Here is a 23,051-nt window from a genome sequence, read left to right as displayed (position 1 = left end):
TTACTTCTCTGTCTGAGTTCACATCCCTCCCTCTGCCTGGAATGTTCTCTCCTCATCTTTCCTTATTGAAATCTGACCTAATCCTTAAACACAGCTCAAATGACACTTCATCCAGGAAAACCATCCTTGCTTTTTATCCAGGAGTGATCCCACCCTCCTTGTAAATCCCATGGCACTGTGCTCCTCTGTTTTATACTTAATCATGTGCTATCTTGTTGAAAAAAAAAATTGACCATTTTTTTCTTCTTCTAAAATCCAGATTCACAGTTTCATTGGCATAAGGAACTCTTCCCAGATGGCCATGTTCTCTACAACTTCTAAATTTGTTGCTTGGGGGATTGAACATTTAAGTGACTTATTTGGGGTCACACAACTACTATGGGGTCAATGGCAGGATTTGAATCTAGGTCTCCCTAACTCCAACTTCCACTCCATCTATTATTTTACTTCCCTTCTGCTATAATTATTTATCATTATAAAATTAATAAGCACCTATAGAGCTCTTTAAAGTTTGCAAAATGCTTTACAAATTTATTTCATTTGATTCTCCCAACAATCCTGTGAGATAGATTGATGGTAATGTTGTTATTCTCATTTTATAGATGAGGAAATTGAAAGTCAAGTGACTTGCCCAGGATCACAACACTAGTTAAGTATCTGAGTCTGGATTTGAACTTAGGCATTCCTGACTCCAAAACCAATTCTCCAGCCATTGTGCTCCCCAGATACCTTGGAAAAAATAAAATTAGGAGGTAATTATGGACTAGGAGTTAGCAACATGCCAACATGCTCCAAGCATGTGCTCTAGCCTCCATCTCCAAATGGGTAGTCTATCCTTGACTCTTCTGACTGATAGGTATTCACCTTATAGAGCCCACAACCAGACCCACTCTGCTGTTCCCTGACTACCTTCATGTCATTCCACTCTATCCTTCTCCACCTTCTCTTCCCTACCTCAGAGAAGAATAATCACATTAACAATGCTATTCCTTCATGGCTCTCTTCAACAATGAGATTATTCAAACCAGTTCCACTTGTTGAGTGATGAAGAGAGCCATCTATACCAGAGAGAGGACTGTGGGAACTGAGTGTGGAACACAACATAGAATTCTCACTCTCTCTGTTGTTATTTGCTTGCATTTTGTTTTCCTTCTCAGTTTTTTTTTTCCTTCCTTCTTGATCTGATTTTTCTTGTGCAGCAAGATAACTGTATAAATATGTATACATATATTGGATTCAACATGTATTTTAACATATTTAACATGTATTAGACTATCTGCCAGCTAGGGGAGAGGGTAGGGGGAAGGAAGGGAAAGTTTGGAACAAAAGGTTTTGCAAGGGTCAATATTGGAAAACTTACCCATGCATATGCTTTGTAAATAAAAAGCTTTAATAAAAAAAAAATGCTGTTCCTTGAAAAGACATAATAATTTATTGCCAAATGACTCCAAGTATCATCCTCCCTACTTGTACTGTCTATTCCTATTAGAATAGAACCTCTTTGAGGGCAGGATCTGTCTTGTTTTTTACATCTATGTTCCTAGCACCAGCACCTTACTTGATATATAATAAGTGTTTATGCATGCTGTGTGTGTATCTGTGTGTGTGTATGGTATTATCACTTAAAAAACTGTGACGGGCTAGGGAACAGGTACTCTGTACCTTTGCTTCCCTTATTGCACTTAGTTATCATACCAAGTTATTACAAAGCTGAAGATGTGGACAATAATTAAATGAAAATGAATGATTGAATGGTGTTGTTTACTAAATTTTAAATTAGGTGAAGTGTTTTAATTCAATTCTCTTCACCAAAGCCCGCTATTAGGGGTTAAGCAGAGTGGCTGCTACCCAGATATGATAGACACAATAAGAAATGCCTTTTGATTTTCGTTAAATGCCAGATTTTTTAAATGACAGAAAATTTTGATCTCCATGACATTATTGTGTGATTCGTTAAGTCCCATGTGTTGGGGTAAGGTCTCAAAGCCTTCAAAGCACATGTACATACAGAAGGTACCACTTTTTTTTTCCTCTAATGAAGGTCAATGAAAAAAATTTTCTTTTTAAAATTTTTCAATAGTAGTTTATTTCTCCAAATACATGTAAAAATTAGTTTTCGACATTCATTTTTGAAGACTTTGTGTTCCAAATCTTTGTCCCTTTCCTCCCCAAGACAGCAAGTAATCTGATATAAGTTAAATATGTGCAATTCTTTTAAACAATTTTCCATATTTGTCATATTGTGCAAGAAAAATCAGACCAAATGGGAAAAACCATGAGAAAGAAAACAACCCTCCCCCCCAAAAAATTGGACCCATATCCAATCTCTATAGTTTTCTCCCTGGATGTGGATGGCATTTTCTATGAGAGTATCATTTTCAAATACAGAAGAAGCACACCTGTTTAACTTCATTTTTGATGCTGAGATGCCTCTGTTTTACTAATAATTTGTTGTGTGATCTTGGAAAAAATCCCTTAACATCACTAAAGTTATTTCTCATTGCCTTCATTCTCACTCATCTGTCCTTCAAAGAAGATGCTTGCCATCATTTTGAAATATTCTGTAATTCCATAGGGAGAGGAAGGAAGGAAGGAAGGAAAAAAGAAAGAAAGAAAGAAAGAAGGAGAGAAAAAGAGAGAGAAGGAAGGAAACAAGAATTTATTAAGCACTTAATATATTCCAGTCATTGTGCTGCCTTATAAATATTAACTCCTTTTATCCTCATAACAACCATGGAAGCTAGATGCTATTATTATTATTCCCATTTTATAGTTGAGGAGACTGAAACAGGCAGAGGTTAAGTCTTAAACTCAATCCTTCCTGATTCTAGTTTGATGCTCTGTCCACTGTATCACCTAGTCACCAAAGCCCATGCTAAAATTATATTGATGAATAATATCAATTGATTAGCATATAACAAACTAGTCTCAGAAACAGGAAAACTTAGGTTTAAGTCCTGACTCTGCTACCTATTAGCTATGTGACCCTGATCTTCACCCCTTGATATCTCAGGCAAGTCTCAAAGACTAAAAATTACAAATAAATTTGCCGCTCTGTGGACAGAGTTTGTTTATCCATATATATATCAATGGAATCACAGATCTGTACCAAAATTTGAGGATAGATAAGTAGGTAGGAAAATGTAGGGAGGAAGGGAAGAAGTGGGGGGTAGGTGGGAATGGATAGGGGTGTGTGTGTGTGTGTGTGTGTGTGTGTACATAGATGATTCATTAGTAAATTATTAACCCAGAATTTACCAGGAGAAAGTCTAAAGAAGGTTTAAGTGATTGAGACCATTTATCGCCTTGGCAAAATGCAAAGAGCTCTAGTTTTAGAAGTCCTGAATTCTAATCTTGATACTGACACTTTCTAGTAGCATTAGGAAAGAGTTTGGTATAATGGCTAGAGTGTTAGATTTGTTTCTGAAGAAGCCTTGGGTTTGGAAACTACCTCTAACCTTTGAGAAACCACTGACTCAATTTACTTCCATGAACCTCAGCAACTGATTTTTGAGGCATTTTAGGACTGCAATTGTTTTTCATGGAAGGATGTTCCCACCCTATCAGATAACTAGCTCTTGAACTTTAGCAAATAATTTTCTAAGCCTCAGTTTCCGTTTCCATAAAATGATATTAATAATAGTTACACTCTGGCTCTCCCCAGGGTTTCTTTAAGGAAAGCTTTTGACAAACTTAAATTGCTTTAGAAATTTAAGTGGTTATTAGCATTGATATTATTTACACCAAGATTATTATTATTTATACTGGATTTTGGTTTTTCAGCAGGCTTTGCTCTTGAGAGATCAATATTGAATTGCCATATTTCTGAGCCTGAAGGGAAAGGTGGAGGAAGGGGAAGGGCCTCTGAGGAATTCTAGCAGAAGCCTGGAGATTCTTCACAGACTTATTTACATACAGACCAGATAAAGGAAATTGAAGCAACAAAAAAAAAATGTGTTCAGATAAAAGGGAAAACAGCACTGCTGGGAAAGATTATTAATAACCATGTCTTCTTCTTCTGAGGAAGGTTCTTAGCCTTGACTTTGCTTCCTCTGTCAATCCTGAATTCCACCCACCCCCTTCCCAATCTGAGTTGACCTTGTCTCCAACTAATTAGTGATCAGCATTAGTGTTAATGTCCCATTGCCTGAGTCCTACTGCCTGGACATCTTTTCTAGCCTCCTGGGAAGCTCCAGCGAAGGGAGGGGGACCCTGGCACCTAGGAGTGAGTCACAAGGAGGGCTCCTTCTGGGTGGGTGTGACAGCCCCAGATGACCTCCTGGGAGGTCAGTCCAGCCTTCAGGCAGTCCAGACTAGTAATGCTTACAGTAGTTGGTATAGCATTTTGAGATATGCAGATCATTTGATGCAATCTCTCGCCTGCATTTCACAACAGCTCTGAAAAAAGTACATGTGATAATTACCTCTGTTTTATAGATTAGGAAACTGAGGCTGAAAGAGGTTAGATCATTTGCTCAGGGTCACCCAGCTATTAATGGTCTGAGGCAAAATTATTCACTCCATATCCAGCATTACACCACCTAGTGGAAAGATACAGGAAGAAGAAACTATAGCTGAGGACTGAGGCTTGTACCTCAGTTTCCTTATAAGGAAAACTATGGGCCTGGACTAGAAGGTCTCAAACTACCAACCAAAATAGGTGCCTTGGGTGAGCTTAGCATCGGTGAACCTCAGTTTCCTTATCTTTCAAATAGGACTGGCTCTATCTATCAGATCTGCCTCCGTAAAAGAGATGAGTTGCCAAGCCATAGGGAAGACTTCAGCATTACTAAGCATTTACTGACCATTTTGGTGCTGTCTTTTCAGATTATTTACAGAAAACAAATAGCCCAGCTGGATTTTCACACTGGGTGCCTCTTAGCTCATTTTTCTCTCCCTTCCCCAACTTCTTCCTCTGCCTGATTAAACTTATCTCACCAAGTAAGGGTTTATAACTGACCTCTCCTTGTTATTCCATCACTTACTAAGGTGCCTCATGGGGGAAAACAGGGAAGACTTGGGGAGGAGGGAGAGACAGAACTCTGTGGAGAAATGGATACAGATAAAAAGGGAAGGGGGGGGAGGGAAGGAAATAACCTGAGTGGCAGCATATAGAAGGATGAGTTAATAAGAAAAAAAAAAAAAAAAAAGGAAGACATTGTAATTTAAGGGGAAAAGACAGGAGAAATGATGGTATGGCATTTATTACTGGAACCTAATAGAAAAAGCAAATCTTGCCTCTGACTTGAAGCAGTGTCAGGCACTCAAGTTCAAATCCTACCTGACATTCATTAGCTAGGCAACCCTGGAAAAAACACAGCTTCCTCAGCCTCAGTTGCCTCATTTATAAAATGAACTAGATTAGCCTCAAAGGTCCCTGCCACCTTCAAATCTATGATTTTATGGATGTGTTTCCATAATCTCCCTTCCCATTATTCAATTGATTTTTCAAACAAATTCCCCCTTCATAGGCATAGATTATACTTTAAGCAGTTCTTCATGGTTTGCTTGTTTTTTAATGTCATAGACTCCTTTGGCAGTTTAGTGAAGCTCAGGGACCCCTTCTCAGAAGAATGTTTATACTATGTATAAATACATAGGATTACAAAGGATAGCAGTCATAATTATTGAAACAGATGTCATTTCTCCCCCATCCCAATGGATTTTAAAATCCATTCTTGTGAGAACTCCTGATTTAAAGAATAGTTAAAAGGTACAATCTTATTATCTAAAGTTATTATTATTGGGAAAGTAAAAGTTCCTGGGTTCAAGCCCCAGCTCTGCCATTAACTAGCTATATGATTTTGAAGAACTTTTTTTCTTTTTTAACTTTTTGTAGGTCTTTGTTTTTGTCATCTGTAAAAATGATGGGCTGGAAATGATGGTAAAAATGATGATCCAACTCCCTTCTGTCCAATGGAAATGCCATCTATGTATTTGCAAAGAATTCTTCCTAGCAGAGACCAATGTCTGTTCTCAATAAAATTCCACCTGTGTGGATGTAGAACCCAAACTTTTTGGCATAAAATATTAGAATTGGGAAGGACCTTAGATCAATTGGTCTAAGCCCCCACTCCCTACCCCCATTTTGGAAGATAATATTGAGATCCAGAGATGGAGGCATAAGCTCAAAGAGCAAGCAATGGCAGGTCTTCCTGCTTTCCCAGTCAGTATTGTCTCCATTATACCACAATTGTGTCTTCCTCCAGTGAACCTCTATAAAGAACCCCTGCTATGTGCCATGCTCAGGGTAGTAGAGATGGTGGGAGGGTTATAAAGAAGACAAGAACAACTGTAAGATCCTTGAATCTAACCTCAGTTTTAGTAAGGATAGAGTTAGCTGGGGATGCAGTAGACAGGGCTCTGATCCTGGAGTTAGGAAGACCTGAGTTCAAATACAGTCTCAGATGTTTACTAGTGAGTGACCCTGGGCATGCCATATCACACTGTTTGCCTCAGTTTTCTCATCTGTAAAATAAGCTGGAGAAGGAAATGGCAAACCATTCCAGTATCTTTGCCAAGACCAAGAAGACCAACTTATCACACTGTCCAGGTGAAAGATGAAGGTCTGAATTACAACTGTACTATTAGAATAGAGAGAAGAGAATGAATGTGAAAAATATGATGATGGTAGACTCAACAGGTCTTGACAACTGGATGTGAGGAGTTAGAGAAGAGTAAAAAATGTGTCCAAGGTTATAAGCTAAGTGACTCAAGGATGATGATGCTATCAGTACAGATAAGGAAGTGAGGAATTGATGAGTTCAGTTTAGGACATGTTGGATTTGAGGTGTGAGTGGAACATCTAGGGGGAGCTGTCCAGCAGGCAGTTGTCAATTCAAGACAAGAACTCAGCAGAGAGACTGCACTCAATCTATAGATTTGGAAGTCATCTGCATAAAGGTGATAATTGAAGCCATGGGAGTGGATGAGATCACCATAAGAGGACATTTAAAGAAGGAAAAGGAAGGGCAGAAAGCAGACCCTTTGAGAACCACTTGTTAAGGATAGGGGCAGTAATGAAAGAAGAGGAGGCAAGAGAAGAGAGACAGGGAGAAGCCAAACTGGTGAGAGACCAATTCTCTGGGAGGATTCTCACTTTTCTAGTCCTGTTCTTGATTTATAATCCACTTCCAGCAGCTTCAGGGAAGGACTGCTTATTATTCATTTCCTCCTATTAAATTCAGTCTTATTTGCCTGTCCTGAGAGTCTTTGTCCCTCTGATCACTAGAAGACATTTGGGGCTTGAGGGAAACCAGATCAAGGATGTGTCTGTGTGTCTATCTGTCTCTGTTTCTCTCTGTCTCTCTCTCCCTCCTTTCCTCTTTCCTTCCCCCCCTTTTATCTTTGGACTTAATTTTCATTTGTTTAGGATCTCTTGTGTCTCTCCCCTCTTCTCTACTCTTATCATCACAACACTGGTCCTGTTACAGCAACTCCCAACTACTCTTTTTATCTTCCACACTCTCCCCATTCTTCCCAGATCCATGAGATTAGTTCCTCTGTCTCTCTCTCTCCCCTGCCCCTTATTCAAGACCCTGGAAGGATCTTTCTTCTCCCATCCTTATAAGGAGCATGAGCCCCTTGGCCCTGGATTCTACTGTCCCCTTCACACAAACTTCTGCTTCATATTTTACAAAAGCAAATATCTGGCAAATTGCTGGCTTTAATGAGCTGGAATTAAACCTGGCTCTTGATAAGAGGCATTTTTTTTTAAACTTTTGCCTGCTGGAAAGAAATCAACTAACATATGCAGCATGTGTAGCAGTGGAGGAAAATGGAATGTGAAAAGGGAGGGAGCAGCAGACTTGTTTAATTCTATACAACAAGCCCATTCTTTGTTCTTCCTTGTCCATAAACATAATTGTTGTTATTTTTATCATCATCATCAGGGGAAAAGCTGCAATGGGTCCAAGAAGACCTGGGTTCAAATATTGCTTTTAGATACATAGTAGTTATGTGACCCAATTCTAACTAGGCTAGAGGTAGTCAAATAGACAACCACTGGCAACATCTCTGAGACAAGAACTAGATTAAAATATAATTGGGAAATAGTTAACAAAATAAATAAAGTTAATATGTGGCTTGCAGGGATCTTTATGTACAGGTTAGCAGGCTCTCCTTCTATTAGAGTTTGACATCACTGTCCTAAGTTGTATCTCTAAGTGCCTCTTAGGCACTAGGTGCCTCTAAAACTGAGTTGTGGAGAAAGGGCACTTCTTCATTGGCAGAGCAAGTTCCCTCTTCCAGGAGTTTCTTATACTTGAAATCATCAGTTCAATTCCTCTTCCTCCCTTCTCTTTTTCTTTTCCTTTCTCTTTTTCCTTCCTCCTCCTTTTCCTCTAGTCCCATTTTTAATATTACTACTACTACTACTAATAGTAGTAGTAGGAATAGGCAACATTTATATAGCACTTACTATGTGCTAGATACTGTGCTAAACAATTTATAATTATTATCTCATTGAATCCTCACCATATTCCTGAGTGGTTATTTCCATATAACAGATGAGAAAATTGAAGTAAACAGGATTAAGTGACTTGCCCAGGGTCACACAGCTAGTAAGTGTCAGAGACAGGATTTGAACTTGGGTCTTCCTGATTCAAGACTTGGAGCTGCTTGTAATGGTGATGATGATTGTGACTAAGAAAAAATGTTGACGTGGATAGAGAACCAGCCTTAAAGCAAGGAAGACATGGGAACAAGTCCTCTCTCATACACATGCTGCCTTTGGCACCTTGAACAAATCTCTTTACATATTTGCCTCAGTTTCCTTATCTGTGGGTATAATATGCTCGTATGGGCATAATAATAATACCCATCTCCCAAAGTTATAGTGAGGATCAAATGAGATGATAATTGTAAAACCCTTAGCACTATATCTGACACATAGGAAGCATTATCTAAATGTTAGCTATCATCATCATTATTATTATAGCTGTGTGGCTCTGGAGAATAATTTAACCTGTCAGTACTGTAGGCAAAGTTGCCAGCTATACAGTCCATGGGCTACATGAGGCCCACAATACTTCAAGTGTAGCCTTAACCAGTTTAAAATGTAATTGGGAAATATTTAACAAAATAAATTAATAAAAAAATAAATATATGGATTTTCTAAGTCAATATGTGGCCTGCAGCAATCCATACGTATGTTTTAGTGCCCCTTAACTTTAACATTACTGATCAAGGCAAATTTTTAATGAGTGTAAGCTAGAGAGCAGGGATGGATCTCAATTGGGGAAGGAAGAGGGGGAATTCCCTAGGCTGATAAAATTGTGGGTCTGGTCTACTAAGAGCTTTCTTTCAACTTCCTTAGAGCAGTTTAAAGTGTTTGCTTCAGTTCTGTTGTTATTGTAAGGGCTGAGATGGGTCAACAAGGTTCAAGACACAATGAGAGTCATCCCACGTTTTGTTTTCTCTAACTCTACATCTGGCTCCAGTTCCACTTCTTAACACTTCCATTCACTCATCCCCTCAGCTCCCACAACACTGCTGTTTAAATTTGCTGTCTTATACAGTCTGCCTTGTATCTATACTGCCTTGTAAGCTCACACAGAGTTCTCTGGGAGGTACTCTCTTCTCTCCAAGTGCTATAGAAAATAATGTTCTATGTCTTACACAGGGGATATGTCCTAGCCTTTCATCATCTGAGTCATCCTCATTTGAATGCTCTTCATCATAAAAAAATAATTTTTTTCAAATTAACAAGCATCTATTTTTTTCTCCCTCCCACCTCTCCTGCACTGAAAAAGAAAACCAAAATCCTTGTAACAAATATTCATGGCCAACTGAAAAAAATTCTCACATTATCCTATATGCAAAAATGTGTCTCATTCTACATCTAAAATCCATGTCCTCCTCTCTGTAAGGAAGTGAGTAGCATTCTCTAGCACAGGTCTTTTGGAATGCTGATTGTTCAGTGCTTTGACCTACAGCTTTCAAAGTTGTTTGTTTTTATAATATTGTCATTGTATACATTATTTCCCTGGTTCTGTTCATTTCACTTTATATCAGATCATACAAGTTTTCCCAGATCTCTTACAGCATGACAGTACTTATTCTTATACATTCTTAGAGCATACTTATATGCCATAGTATGTTCAGCCACCTTAGTGATGCCCCTATAAAATGCATTGAGTAGAATTCAACACTGTATTTCACTTGTTTTCTTACTATCACAGAATATGGTATTCTTACTTCTCATTTTCAATCAATCATAATCAATCATAACTAATAAACATTTCTAAAGTGCCTATGTGCAAGGAACCATAATAGGCACTAGACTTTTACACACAAAATGAGACATTCCCTTCCTTTAAGAAGTTTACATTTCTACTGGGAAGATTTAGCATTTTTACGAATAAATATTTACAAAATAAATACAAAGTCACTCAAGAAAGGTGTTTTGAAGAAAGTAGGTGACACTTGAGCTGATTTTCAGAGGGTCTTGGGCATCCCATTCCAAGTAAGGAGGGACAGTTTATGCAAAGGTCTAGAGATAGACTATGTAATTTTGTGAAACCAGGAGTTGCAAATAAGCTAGTTCAGTTGGAATATAGTAGAAATGAGGGGGAGTAATGTGTAATCAGGAAAGGCAGGCTGAAGCCAGATTGCAAAAGTCTTTAAATGACAAATGGAAGAGTTTGTATTTTTTATTTTACAGTCAATAAGAAGGTACTTGGAACTTCTTTCATAGGAGAATAGAATGGTCAGAACTGTAGATTGGAACTATGAATGTCTCAATTGTGTGGAAGATGGATTGGAAAGGGTAACATATTGGAAACAGGGAGACTAATTAGCAGGCTATTGCAGTAGTCTAAGCAAGAGTGGATGAAGGCCTGAAATAAGGTGTTTGGGATGTTGCTATAGAGAATGAGATAGAGGTGAGAAATTGGGAGGAGATAGAATCAACAAGACTTATATAGAAAGGTAAGTAAGAATGAAATGTTGAGCATAACACTGAGATTGTAAACTAAGGTCAATGGAAAAATGATGGTGCCCTGGACAGATATAGGGAAATCAGGAAGAGTAGGCAGAAAGATAATGAGTTCCAGACACCATGCCTCTCTTAATGATAATGTTCTGAACACTGTGCCACTTTTAATTCAGTCTAAAATGACATTAACTTTTTTAATTATCACACCACATTGTTAGATAATACTGGGCTTGCAAGTCCATTAAAAACCCTAAGATCTTTTTCAGAAAACTGCTATTTGAACATGCCTCTGTTATCTTTTTCTTGTGAAATTGATTTTTTGACCCCAACTTTAACACTTTACATTTACACTATTCAATTTCACCTTATTAGACAAAACCCATAATTCTAGTCCATGGAGATCTTTTGGGATCCTTTCTCTTGTCATTCCAAAATGCCAGCCATTTCTACCAGTTTTACATAATATACACATCTGAGAGACCAAAGGTTTATAGATTACACAGAATCTGTATTTTAGGAACACTTTGAAAAAGGAATTGAGAGGCATGACAAGAACCAAAATAATAGTATACAAAACTAAGTAAACTATATTTTAACAGACAGGAAAAATGTGTTGTTGTTGATGTGGGAATTATCCTTGGATCAGCTATCTGTGTAAAGTCAGATCATCAACTTGTCAGAGCTAACATCAGAATTAGTAAAAAGCAAGAATAATAACAAAAAGATACTATACAAAACTGTTAACAACTAAGTCTTGAACTATTTAAGTAATTGACCATCAAAAATGGGAACTGAAAAACAAATGACAATGACATCAATTATTACCAATTTTATGCAGAGTTTACCTAATGTAAATGATTTTCCATAATAAGGAAATTTTAAAAAGGACTTTAGTTAGCAAATATCTGACTTGCTTGACAAATGGAAAAAAGATTGTTGCCAAAGACATCACCAAACTATAATATAGACTCATTTGTAAAATCTTATAAAGAAGAGGGATAGATAATTTCAAGAATCACTATCCCCTAAAGCAGAGAAAAGCAGTAGGGGATAAAAACAAATTTGAAGAAAACTTGCAAGATATCCAACTAAGCAGTCATTAGAAAGGGCATTTAATGAATGAAAATGAAAAGAGGATGAAAGAGGCCAACAAATAGTAGAAAACAGAAAAGATCTGTAAACATGATAAATTTTTCTCCATAATGAAACTATCACCAAGTGTGATAGGGTCACACTTGGACCCTACTGCCCAGCACTTAGAGTTGAGGTAAAAATGATAATAACAGTACAAAAATGGGAAAATCAACCATATTGAATGATATGTATGTGCGGAGATTCATGTTGGAGGTAACCAATTGTAAGGACATTAAAAGAAGATGTGTGTGTGTGTGTGTGTTGTGTGTGTGTGTGTGTGTGTGTAATATCTTTCAGAGGGAAAGATATTTGACTTTCCATCTATATCAAATCTTTGAATATTATCAATAGGTCGATTTAAAGCATCCTTGATTTAGGGAGATTAATAGAAATGACACTGAACAATGGATGAGGAATATAAGATTCCTTGGTATTTATTTTTTGTTTGCAACCAAAAAGATCATTTGATTCAGTAAATCAAAATACTACTTTAAAGCCCTTTTTTTTCAGCAAGATGTCTCCCATGCATACATCAAAATCATTCAAGAGTCTTTGAAAGATATAACAATAAAAATAACCATATTAAACAACCTATGATTGTGAACATCAGGTGAGACATAAAACAGGGAGATAGATGTGTGTTCCCCATTGATGGAAGACCCAATGCAGAGTCCAAATTGGACCAAACCAGGGCTTCTTAAACTTTTTCTACTTGCTACCCCTTTTCAACCAAGGAATTTTTTACATGACCTAGGTGTATTGGTAGATAAGTATAGAAATCAAACATTTACTATATAAATAGTAATATTACTATTACTATAGTAATAATAAATCCCAGTGTTGCAACCCCCCACCTTCAGTTATGAGATCCATATGGGGTCACAAACCACCATTTAAGAAGCTGGGCACTAGAGTAATGGCAATATCACAGGAGAGAAAAGGGGTGATGTTGCAAAGGTAAAATCAACAAGTCTTGGCAACAGCTTGAATATGGAGGGGCAAGAGATAGTGAAGAGTTAAGGATGACATGAAGGTGGCAAATTTATGGGACGAAAGGGACAAGAGTCATTCAAAAGAGGTATGAATGGATCACAATTTATATAACCTAGGGGAACTTTCAAATCAAGGGAAAGATTTGAGTCTTTGTCCAAGTCATTAACTAAAAATATCAAATAAGTCAAAGGGGTGTAGGATCTTTTCCTCTTCAGATCCTTAAGTGAAGGAGTACATGCATCCCCATAATGTTCCTTCCTATCCTATTTTTCCCTATCATTAGATATTTAACAGCTAGTACATGATAGGCACTGAGGGAGATTAACATAGTAACAAGATCCATATTTATAGCATTCTTACAAAATTAAAATACTAATATTTATCTGACAAATGTTACTGTGTGATATTAGCCAAATCTCACTTTATATTTGCTTTTTAAAAAATTGATATATTTTGTTTTACAGTATCTTTATTGTGACCTTAACATTTATGATATTTGTGATCTTGTTCCCACAGATCTTACTTTCCCCTATGTTATTTTGTCAAATTTCCTATTTTTACAGATTCAATTAATGACATTAGGCAAGGTACACCTGAATTCATCTCTAAGGAGATGGCTTAATGTAATTCATTCCTGAGAACAGAAGGATGGGTTAGATGACCTTGAAGCCTGTTTCAGACTCTGATAAAACTAAAGAATATAAGGACCCTATCACACATTCATGAACCTCGGGCTTCTATTTTTAAGTCTTATTGATGCTTTATGCTTTTACATTACATAAATTTCTAGATATAACATTTTTCATCTACCCCCAAAGTTTCTCCTTATCAATGTTGTTTAATAAAAAATAGCTCAACAAAGCCAACCAATGCATCATTCCATCTGGCATTCTGTTTCCATAATACCCAACCTCTTCAACAAAACTGGAAAAACCAATTTACTTGTTTCTTCTCAGAGGACAAGCTTGCTCATTTATAATTATACAACAATTAAGGTTAGGGTTTTTTTTTTATTTGTTTGTTTGTTTGTTTCTGCATTTGTATGTTGTTTCCTGTTATTGACTTCACATAGCTGGCATATAGTAGATGCAATATAAATATTTATCCCTCTCCCTTCCCTGCATACTTCACTCCATATCAGTTTGTTTAAATGTTACCATGTTTCTCTGAACTCCTTACATTCATTGTTTCTTATAGTGCAATAATATTCATGTACCATAGTGATATGTCCTACAGATGATGAGCCATACATTTACATTGTTTCCAGTTATTTGCTACCACAAGAAAAAAATTTTACTATAAATATTTTGACATATGGGGGACTTTTATCTCTTTAATCTCCTACCCATAGTAAGTGGTTAAAAATGCTTTTTGATTCATCAGTTCTTTGGAAAATATGCCTAATAGGGGAATGTGATAGGGATAGGCACATGTCCTAAAGGTATGTGCAGTTCAGTAATTTTTTTTTCACATAAGTATAAATTCTTTTCAATAATGCCTGGATCAATTCACAGCTCCACCATTCCTCAGAACACTTCTTTTTACACAGCCTCTGTATATGAATTATTTCTGGTTTTATCATGTTTGTCAATTTTATATGTATAAAGTGAAACCTCAAAGTTGTTTCAAATTGCATTTCTTTTTATTATTAGTGATGTGGAGACATCGTTATATAATTGATAATAGTTTTTTTCATTCTTTTGAGAATTGATCATTTATCCCTTGATCTTGTATATTTGACTCTTAGTCTTATTTATGTGAATTCCTCATATATCTTGGACATCAGATCCTTATTCAAACTATCTGATACAAACATTTTTCCAATCAAATTCTTCTTTCTTCTGCTGGCTGCATTGACTTTGTTCATGCAAAAATTTTCCCATTTAATATAAATAGTCTATTTTCTGATCAGGGTCTCTTCTGTTTAAAAGTTCTGCCCTTAGTTATAGTAGTGAGAGGTATTTCCTTTTTTTCAAAATTAAAAAAAAATTACATGATCTTTTTTACTTAAGTGATTTATTCACTTGGAACTAATTGGGGTATATGGTGTAAGAAATCATCCTCCTAAGTAGCATTCCTTCCATAATTATTTTCTTCAGGATAGAAATCACATGACATATCTCACTTGATTGGTTATATACAAGGATCCAATAAATTCAACAACTGTTGGGGAGACAGACACTAAAGTCTAATCCCAGTTTTGTTATGGATTATTATGAGATATTGATATAGAAATTTTAAATTTAAAAAGCATTTTCCATACAGCATATTATTTGATCTTCATAATAACCTTGTAATGATTACAATTAGGATTATAACAATTTTACAGATGAAAAAAATTAGACTTATAAATTCCGCCCCCCCAATATTACTTCTGTTTGTTCCTCTGTTGATTTTCACCCAAATGCTTCCTGCCATGTTTACCCTCTCCTCCTATTACTGCATTTCCCCAAACTTATCTTTTTAATATACAATATTTTTCTCTATCTCCATCCCCCTTTTGCTCAACCCATCCTGTTTCTTTTATCCAGAGTTTACCCTACCAGAGTCCTAGTCCAGGTCTGGATTTTATGCTATTGAATCCCCAAGATGAAGACTCAGTCTGATTTTTTTACCTTGCATTAGAATTTCTAGGTTCTCTTGCTTATTAATCATGCTTTGTTCATAGATATCTGAGTCCATTTGTTTTATTGATGGTTCCTTTCAAGTAACTAGATGATGAAATAGATAGAAGGCTCTATCTGAAGTAAAGAAGACCTGAGTTCAAATCCAGCTTCAGGATTTATTAGCTGTGTTACCTGCAAAGTCATGTAAGCTCTGTCTGTTTCAGTTTCCTTGTCTGTAAGATGAGGGTAACAATAGCATCTATCTTCCCAGGGTTGCTGTGAGATTTAAATGAAATAATTATTGCAAAATGCTTAGCAGAATGCCTGGCAAAGAGTGGACTATTAATAAATGCTTTCCCCTTTCCTAGGTTTTGAATCCTATGAATTTCTGAGCGTCTCTATTATTTTCTCTTTCTATATTGTAGCTGTCTTCTATGGCAAGAAGCTTAGTGGAGACATAAGCAATAGTCTTTCTTCCTTTTCCAGTTTAAAATTAATTATTTGAAGTCAAACAGGTAGTAAATGCTGGAAATGGGATTTGAACTTAAGACTTTTTTCTAATTTCAGGTCCAACATTCCATCTACCATACAATGGATACACTTGTACATTCAGCCTCTCAGGGTCTATACTTACTCATCTGTATAATAGTGATGTTTTCCCTGCATCAGAAGATAACTAATGATGTAAAGAATTGATAGTTGTTGTGCCCGTCCAGTTGAATAAAGCAATAAGAGGCTCCTCCTACCCTTTTCCCACCACCACCTATTATATTCTCTCCCAGCACTCTACAATCGGTCCTTTCACTGTTCTGGGCTTCGTGACATGCTTTACAACAGATATCATCCCTTCCTTCTCTTGGATCCTTTTGTTCTGTATTTCATGAGTAGTTCAGCTCAATAGATGTTTATTAAGCCCCTTCTTTTGTACAAGGAGCTAGGATCATACAGTGAATATGTCTGGATTTGGATTCAGGAAGACTAAAATTTAAATCCAACTTCCCTAGCTATGTGACCCTGGGCAAATCACTTAACCTCTGTCTGCCTCAGCTTCCTCAAGTGTAAAATGGAGCAAATAATATATTATCAAAGCTCGAGTGAGGAAATATTTACAAAGTACTTCACGAATATTAAAAAGCTATATAAATGTGCTATTATTCTTAGCACTCTACAATTTTCACCCATTGTTTTCTTTGTTCAGCCCTCATGGACCATTGCTGAATAAAACCAATCCTTCTTCTACATGACATTGCTACAGTACTTGAAGACAACACTGACTTTCCTCTAAATCTTCTCTTTCTTTAAGCTTAAGTTCTAAGAACCTTTAACCAGCCCTCCAGTGGCCTGGTCTCCAATCTTTTTACCACGCCCTCTTGTGGTTGCATTGTAGTTTATCAATAAATGGTAAAAGTAAAGTTGTTTATAAATGTGGCCTCAATATTATTATTATTGATGAAGTTAACATGATAATACTAATAATATGAAAATCTGTTAACAGTCTAGGATATGACTTGCTTACAAATTGAGTTCCTGCTCTGATCTTTCCCATAGAAATTTTTATCTAGTCAAAAAAGTCTTTCATCATTTTTGGTCATTTTGAAATGGCTCATTTCATGAGTGACTGATGGCAATAGGAATGACAATGGTGAAGACCATCATGGTGCCAGTAATAGTGAAGGTATTGCTATTAGGTAGTGATAGGAATGGTTTTGGTAAAGATGATGGTTGGCAAGTACTATTTATTATTATTATTATTGTCAGTAGTAGCAGCAGTAGCAATGATGATAGTGATGGAAACAATGGAAACCTTGAAGTAGTCAGTGACAAAGGTAGCGATCTTATCATATGAAGGCAATGATACTGTTAAGGAATATTACTTGTGGTGATGGACCTGTCTCAAGGTGGTTCCTAAGTGTGCAATCATTTGGATAATGAGGCACTCATCAAACAAGGCCCACACCTTCTCATAAGGGCATATTGTTACAGTTCTATAAATCTGTTGTAAAATTTATGAGCCCACCAACCTGCTCCACTGCTCCTCTTGTAGATAGGTTGAAATCTCTGCTTTGGGCCATGTAACCTATATTAGGATCATGGTAGAAGGATGATGGCCATTGGGACAACAAGCATTCTCTAGTGAAGAGAGTGGGTTTTGGTTTGGGGGAAGCATGCTTTGGGGTCACAGCTCCCTATGGAATGTAAATTCCTTGAGGGTAGGGGCTGGTTTACATTTTACCTTTGTCTCTCTGGTAGTCTGTATACAGTGGCCATTTAATAAATGCATGCTGAATTGGATTGCATTTGATTGTCTTGAAGGATAGATCAGAGACCTCAACAATCCTACCACAAACTGCATCTGCCTCACTCAGCCTCATGATCATGGCAGACAAGGTCATGGATGTAGCAAGAAACTGAATCCCTGAGATTGGCCCAAGATCACATAGGCCCCAAAGCTTGTGACAAAACCCCATACTCCCCACTCCAGACCCTTGGTGGTGGTCATCTGTGGGGCAAGTTCTCTGCATCTTACATGTTGGAACACACCTTCCTCACCCTCCCGGGGAGCTTTTGCTCCAACATGACGAGGACCAAAGGCTCCTACAGATCTCTGCACCCTGATACCCACCTCAATCCCTCTCTGTGCCTTTTGCCTCTTTCAAGTCCCCTTCCTTGACTGCTTCACCTCAAAATGATCCCTCTGTCTTCTAACTTTACAACACTTTCTATCCATACCACACTCATTTAACATTACAAAACAACTTACACTATGATGTGTTTTCTATTTATGTATGACTTTTCTCCCCAGTGGGTAAGGCATTGGATCTGTAATTGGGGGATACAAAGTGAGTCAAATTCTGCCTCACATATTTAGTAGCTGTGTGACTCTGGGCAAAGTTCTTAATCTCTGCCTCAGTTTCCTCCTCTGTAAATCTGGCGGCCTCTAAGATTTCTTCTACTTTTAATTCTGTGATCCTTTTGAGGGTAGGGAATGTGACCATTGTTTATCTGTCTACCTACCAGCACTTAACACAGAACTGAGTTCTCAGTAGACATTCAAAGAAAAAAAAAATACTCATCGGACGGCTGATTAACAGACGTGTAATTCTGCCTATTCTCTATTTCAGGAGAAGCAACTGACACAAAGAAGAGCTGAGGGGGGAGAGCCAGGAAGCTAGGCAGATGGAGGAAGAAGTTCAAGCTGAGTTGAACATGGGCATCAGCAGGAAGACAAGAAGTGGTACAAAATAACTGAAGACTTCCTTCCCCACCGAGCCCTGCCGTCCTCAGCCCAGTCTGAGACCATGCCCGAAGGGACAGGACATCCCTGAGCTTCCCACCTCTCCCCCCTCCCCTGGCTTCTGCCCACCCCCTGTTCCCACAGGTTGGACAGAGAGCCACACTTCTCTTGCCCCTTACCACGCCTTGTCCGCCTTGGGACCATGCAGGACGTGGCCATTTAAATTCAGAGCTCCTCCCAGCTGCGGACCCCCCCTCCCCAGCTCTTCCCTCTTTCTAGCAGCCTCACTGGGAATCGGCCTGGGGGTGGCGCTTCCAGATGGCAGGTTGCAGGTGGGGGGTGCTGTGCGTGTGTGTGGCGGCCGCGTCCCTCCTGTACGCCGGTGGGCTGGTGCAGGCCGACTGCTGGCTCATCGAAGGCGACAAGGGCTTCGTGTGGCTGGCCATCTGTAGCCAGAACCAGCCCCCTTACGAATCCATCCCCCAGCAGATCAACAACACCATAGTGGACCTGAGGCTCAACGAGAACAAGATCAAGAGCGTTCAGTACGCCTCCCTCAGCCGATTTGGGAACCTGACGTACCTCAATTTGACCAAGAATGAAATCACCTACATCGAGGACGGGGCCTTCTCGGGTCAGTTCAACCTGCAGGTGCTACAGCTGGGCTACAACCGCCTGCGGAACCTCACCGAGGGCATTCTGCGTGGCCTGAGCAAGCTGGAGTACCTCTACCTCCAGGCCAATCTCATCGAGACGGTCACCCCCACTGCCTTCTGGGAGTGCCCTAACATCATGAACATTGACTTGTCCATGAACCGCATCCAGCGACTGGACAGCGGCACCTTCACGGGGCTGACCAAGCTCTCCATCTGCGAGCTCTACAGCAACCCCTTCTACTGCTCCTGCGAGCTGCTGGGCTTCCTGAAATGGCTGGCGGACTTCACCAACATGACACGCACCTACGACCGGATGCAGTGCGAGTCGCCGCCCGACTACTCCGGCTACTTCCTGCTGGGCCAAGGCCGGACCAGCTACCGGAACGCGCTGAGCATGCTGTCCAGCCTCTGCACCGACGGCTCCTACACCGTGGGGTCCCGCTTCGTCCCCGCCCGCTACCCGCCCACGACCCCGCCCCCGGAGGGCCCCTGCGCCGAGGACGACTGCTTCTCGGGCGACGGCACCACGCCCCTGGTGGCCTTCCACACCCCCGCCACCAAGTCCGAGATGCGGCCCAACATCTGGGTCAAGCACCTGACCCACAACTCGGCCACGCTCGGCGTGCAGCTGCCCTCCCCCTTCAGGAAGATGTACGTCCTGGCGCAGTTTGAAAACGGCTTCTCCTCGGACATCACCAACCTGCACAAAGAGAGGGAGGAGATCGAGCTGTCCAACCTCATCACCCACACCAACTACACCTACTGCGTGGTCTCCCTGGGGCACCCGCTGCGCTACAACCACACCTGCCTCACCATCTGCCCCACGAAGCCCCCGCCCTCGCCGGGGCCCGTGCCCAGCTCCTCCACCGCCACCCACTACATCATGACCATCCTCGGCTGCCTCTTCGGCATGGTGATCGTTCTCGGAGCCGTCTACTACTGCCTGCGGAAGCGGAGGCAGCAGGAGGAGAAGCACAAGAAGACAGCAGGGGGCATGAAGAAGACCATCATCGAGCTCAAGTATGGGCCCGAGCTGGAGACGCCGGGCATTGCCCAGCTGTCCCAGGGGCCCATGCTCGGGGGCGAGGCCGTGACACGCATTCCCTACCTTCCCTCTGCGGGAGAGGTGGAGCAGTACAAGCTCATAGAAAGCAGCGAGACCCCCAAGACCACTAAGGGCAACTACATGGAAGTTCGGACGGGAGAGCAGCAGGAGAGGCGAGACTGTGAGCTGGCCCTGGCGCCGGACAGTCAGAGTTCGGTGGCTGAGATCTCCACCATCGCCAAGGAGGTGGACAAGGTCAACCAGATCATCAACAACTGCATCGATGCCCTCAAGTCCGAGTCTACCTCCTTCCAGGGAGTCAAGTCTGGAGCGGTGTCCACGGCTGAGCCCCAGTTAGTTCTCCTGTCGGAACAGATTCCCAGCAAGCATGGATTCCTGTCCCCCGTGTACAAGGACAGCTACAGCCACCCCCTGCAGAGGCACCACAGCATGGAGGGCCCCCCCAAGCGCTCCAGCACATCATCCAGCGGCTCCGTCCGCAGCCCCCGCTCCTTCCGCTCCGAGGGCTCCGCCGCCCACAAGTCGGAGGCGAAGTACATCGAGAAGACATCGCCCACCGCCGACACCATCCTCACTGTGACACCGGCGGCCGCCATCCTCCGGGCCGAGGCCGAGAAGATCCGGCAGTACGGCGAGCATCGCCACTCGTACCCGGGCTCTCACCAGGGGGAGCAAGCGCCTCCCCACGACAGCCTGGGCGGCCGCAAGCCTTCCATCCTGGAACCTCTGACCAGACCCCGTCCCCGGGACCTGGCCTACTCCCAGCTCTCTCCCCAGTACCACAACCTGAGTTACTCCTCCAGCCCCGAGTACACCTGCAAACCCTCTCAGAGCATCTGGGAGCGCTTCAAACTGAACCGTAAGCGCCATAAAGATGAGGAGGAATACATGGCGGCCGGCCACGCCCTGCGCAAAAAGGTCCAGTTTGCCAAAGATGAGGATCTCCATGACATCTTAGACTACTGGAAGGGTGTGTCCGCACAGCACAAGTCCTGAGGCCTCCTCTGTCCTCCCCACACTCCTCCCTTTCCCCTTCCTCTAGCCTCCCCTCTGCCTTCTAAAACTCGTGATGCTCATTGGACCAAAAGGAACCGAAATCCACAGCAGCTATTTTTAACCCAGAGACTGTCTTTAAAAACAAAACACATACACACATACACACAATTTTAAAAAAAGGATCATGCCCCCTCATTTCCCCCAACACCCTGATCCCCAACGGGTGGTAGGAGAAGGGAGGGGAGGGGTGATTGAGACAGCAAGAACAACAAAATAAAGAAAATATGATGGATGGTAACATAATATATCCAGAGATGATCTCACCTTGGGAGTATCGCACCGAACCTGAACATGCACACACATGACATACATACACACATACACAAGGGACTTCAGAAAACTGTGGCTCAGGGGTGGGGTGGGTGGGAAGCTTTCATTTTCTCTTTTTTTTTAAAGAAAAAAAAAGTACTTTAAAAAAGATATAAAAATAGTGAGTGCGAGGGGGAGAGGTTCACGATCTGGCCAGTCTGCTGTTGCATCGCATGATTTCTCAGTCTGTGGTTTTTTTGTGGATTCTCTGTGTCCAGTCTGTCTCCATTGTTCTCCTCCTCCCTCTCCCAGAGTCAACCAAATGGGAAAAACAAATAGGAAAGGAGGATGGGAAGCCTGGCATAGCAGCAGATGTTTGGGGAGGGCCTCAAGTGAAGGGGGTAGGGAATCTTTCAGGTGGGACTCTGAGGTCAGCTGAGAAGTAGCATCTGTTGGCATTTTGGGGGAGGGAGGAGGGCATGGCCAGGGCCAAGAGCTTGTGGCTAGAAGCCAGCCCTAGCTCCTGTTTGGCCTAACCCTACCCCACATTGTAATCTGTAGTTGTTCTATTGTACAGAGAAAAAAAATTTCTATATTTGCAATGTTTGCTGTAAAACATGAAAGAGAAAAAGTACATCTACTTAAAAAAAAAAAAAACACACAGAAAACCTACCTGTTTGTACCAGGTTTTAATCATGGATTTTAGAAAAAGGTCTTTTTTTTCCTATTTGTTGGGGAAAGGGTGGGGGTTCATTATTTGGGGGTGAGGTTGGTGATGGGAAATGGAAATGAGCCAGAGTTTTCTTCCTTTTCGTTTTAGGGAACGTGAGAGAATCTGTGTGTGGGTGAGGAAATGTATGATGTGGGGTAAGAGCAGGGAAAATCAGGCAGGAGAATGTCCGTGTGATTTTTGAGAGAATATACTTCAGAATGTGAGTGAGTGTGAGGTCTAGAGATGTGAGATGGAAAGTAAGTGAAGGCATGAGTGTGAATGTGGTGGGCGAGGACTGGTGTGAGAAGGAATGGGTGTGAAAGCCAGAGAGAAAGGAGTCTGTTGGGGGAGGGCGTGTCAGAGAATGGGCAATTGGAGGAGGGGCTGATATGCTGGCCCTTGCCAGAA

At 40.6% G+C, this 23,051-nt stretch overlaps 1 protein-coding gene across 3 annotated transcripts in view; it reads left to right on the top strand.

Moving 5' to 3' along the window:
• The window catches only part of ELFN1 (extracellular leucine rich repeat and fibronectin type III domain containing 1), a 202,020-nt gene extending 179,417 nt beyond the window's left edge, over positions 1-22,603 (top strand). For all 3 annotated transcript variants that reach the window (XM_052000188.1, XM_052000170.1, XM_052000178.1), the window contains one exon: positions 18,792-22,603. In XM_052000188.1, the coding sequence (XP_051856148.1) occupies positions 19,223-21,622 (2,400 nt within the window). In that variant the 5' untranslated portion in view covers positions 18,792-19,222 and the 3' untranslated portion in view covers positions 21,623-22,603. The remainder of the gene's footprint in view (positions 1-18,791) is intronic.
• Positions 22,604-23,051: the final 448 nt, after the last annotated feature.

This window comes from Antechinus flavipes, chromosome 1 (assembly GCF_016432865.1).
Source record: "Antechinus flavipes isolate AdamAnt ecotype Samford, QLD, Australia chromosome 1, AdamAnt_v2, whole genome shotgun sequence".
Taxonomy (NCBI): domain Eukaryota; kingdom Metazoa; phylum Chordata; class Mammalia; order Dasyuromorphia; family Dasyuridae; genus Antechinus; species Antechinus flavipes.
This window is presented reverse-complemented; position numbering and strand designations above follow the sequence as displayed.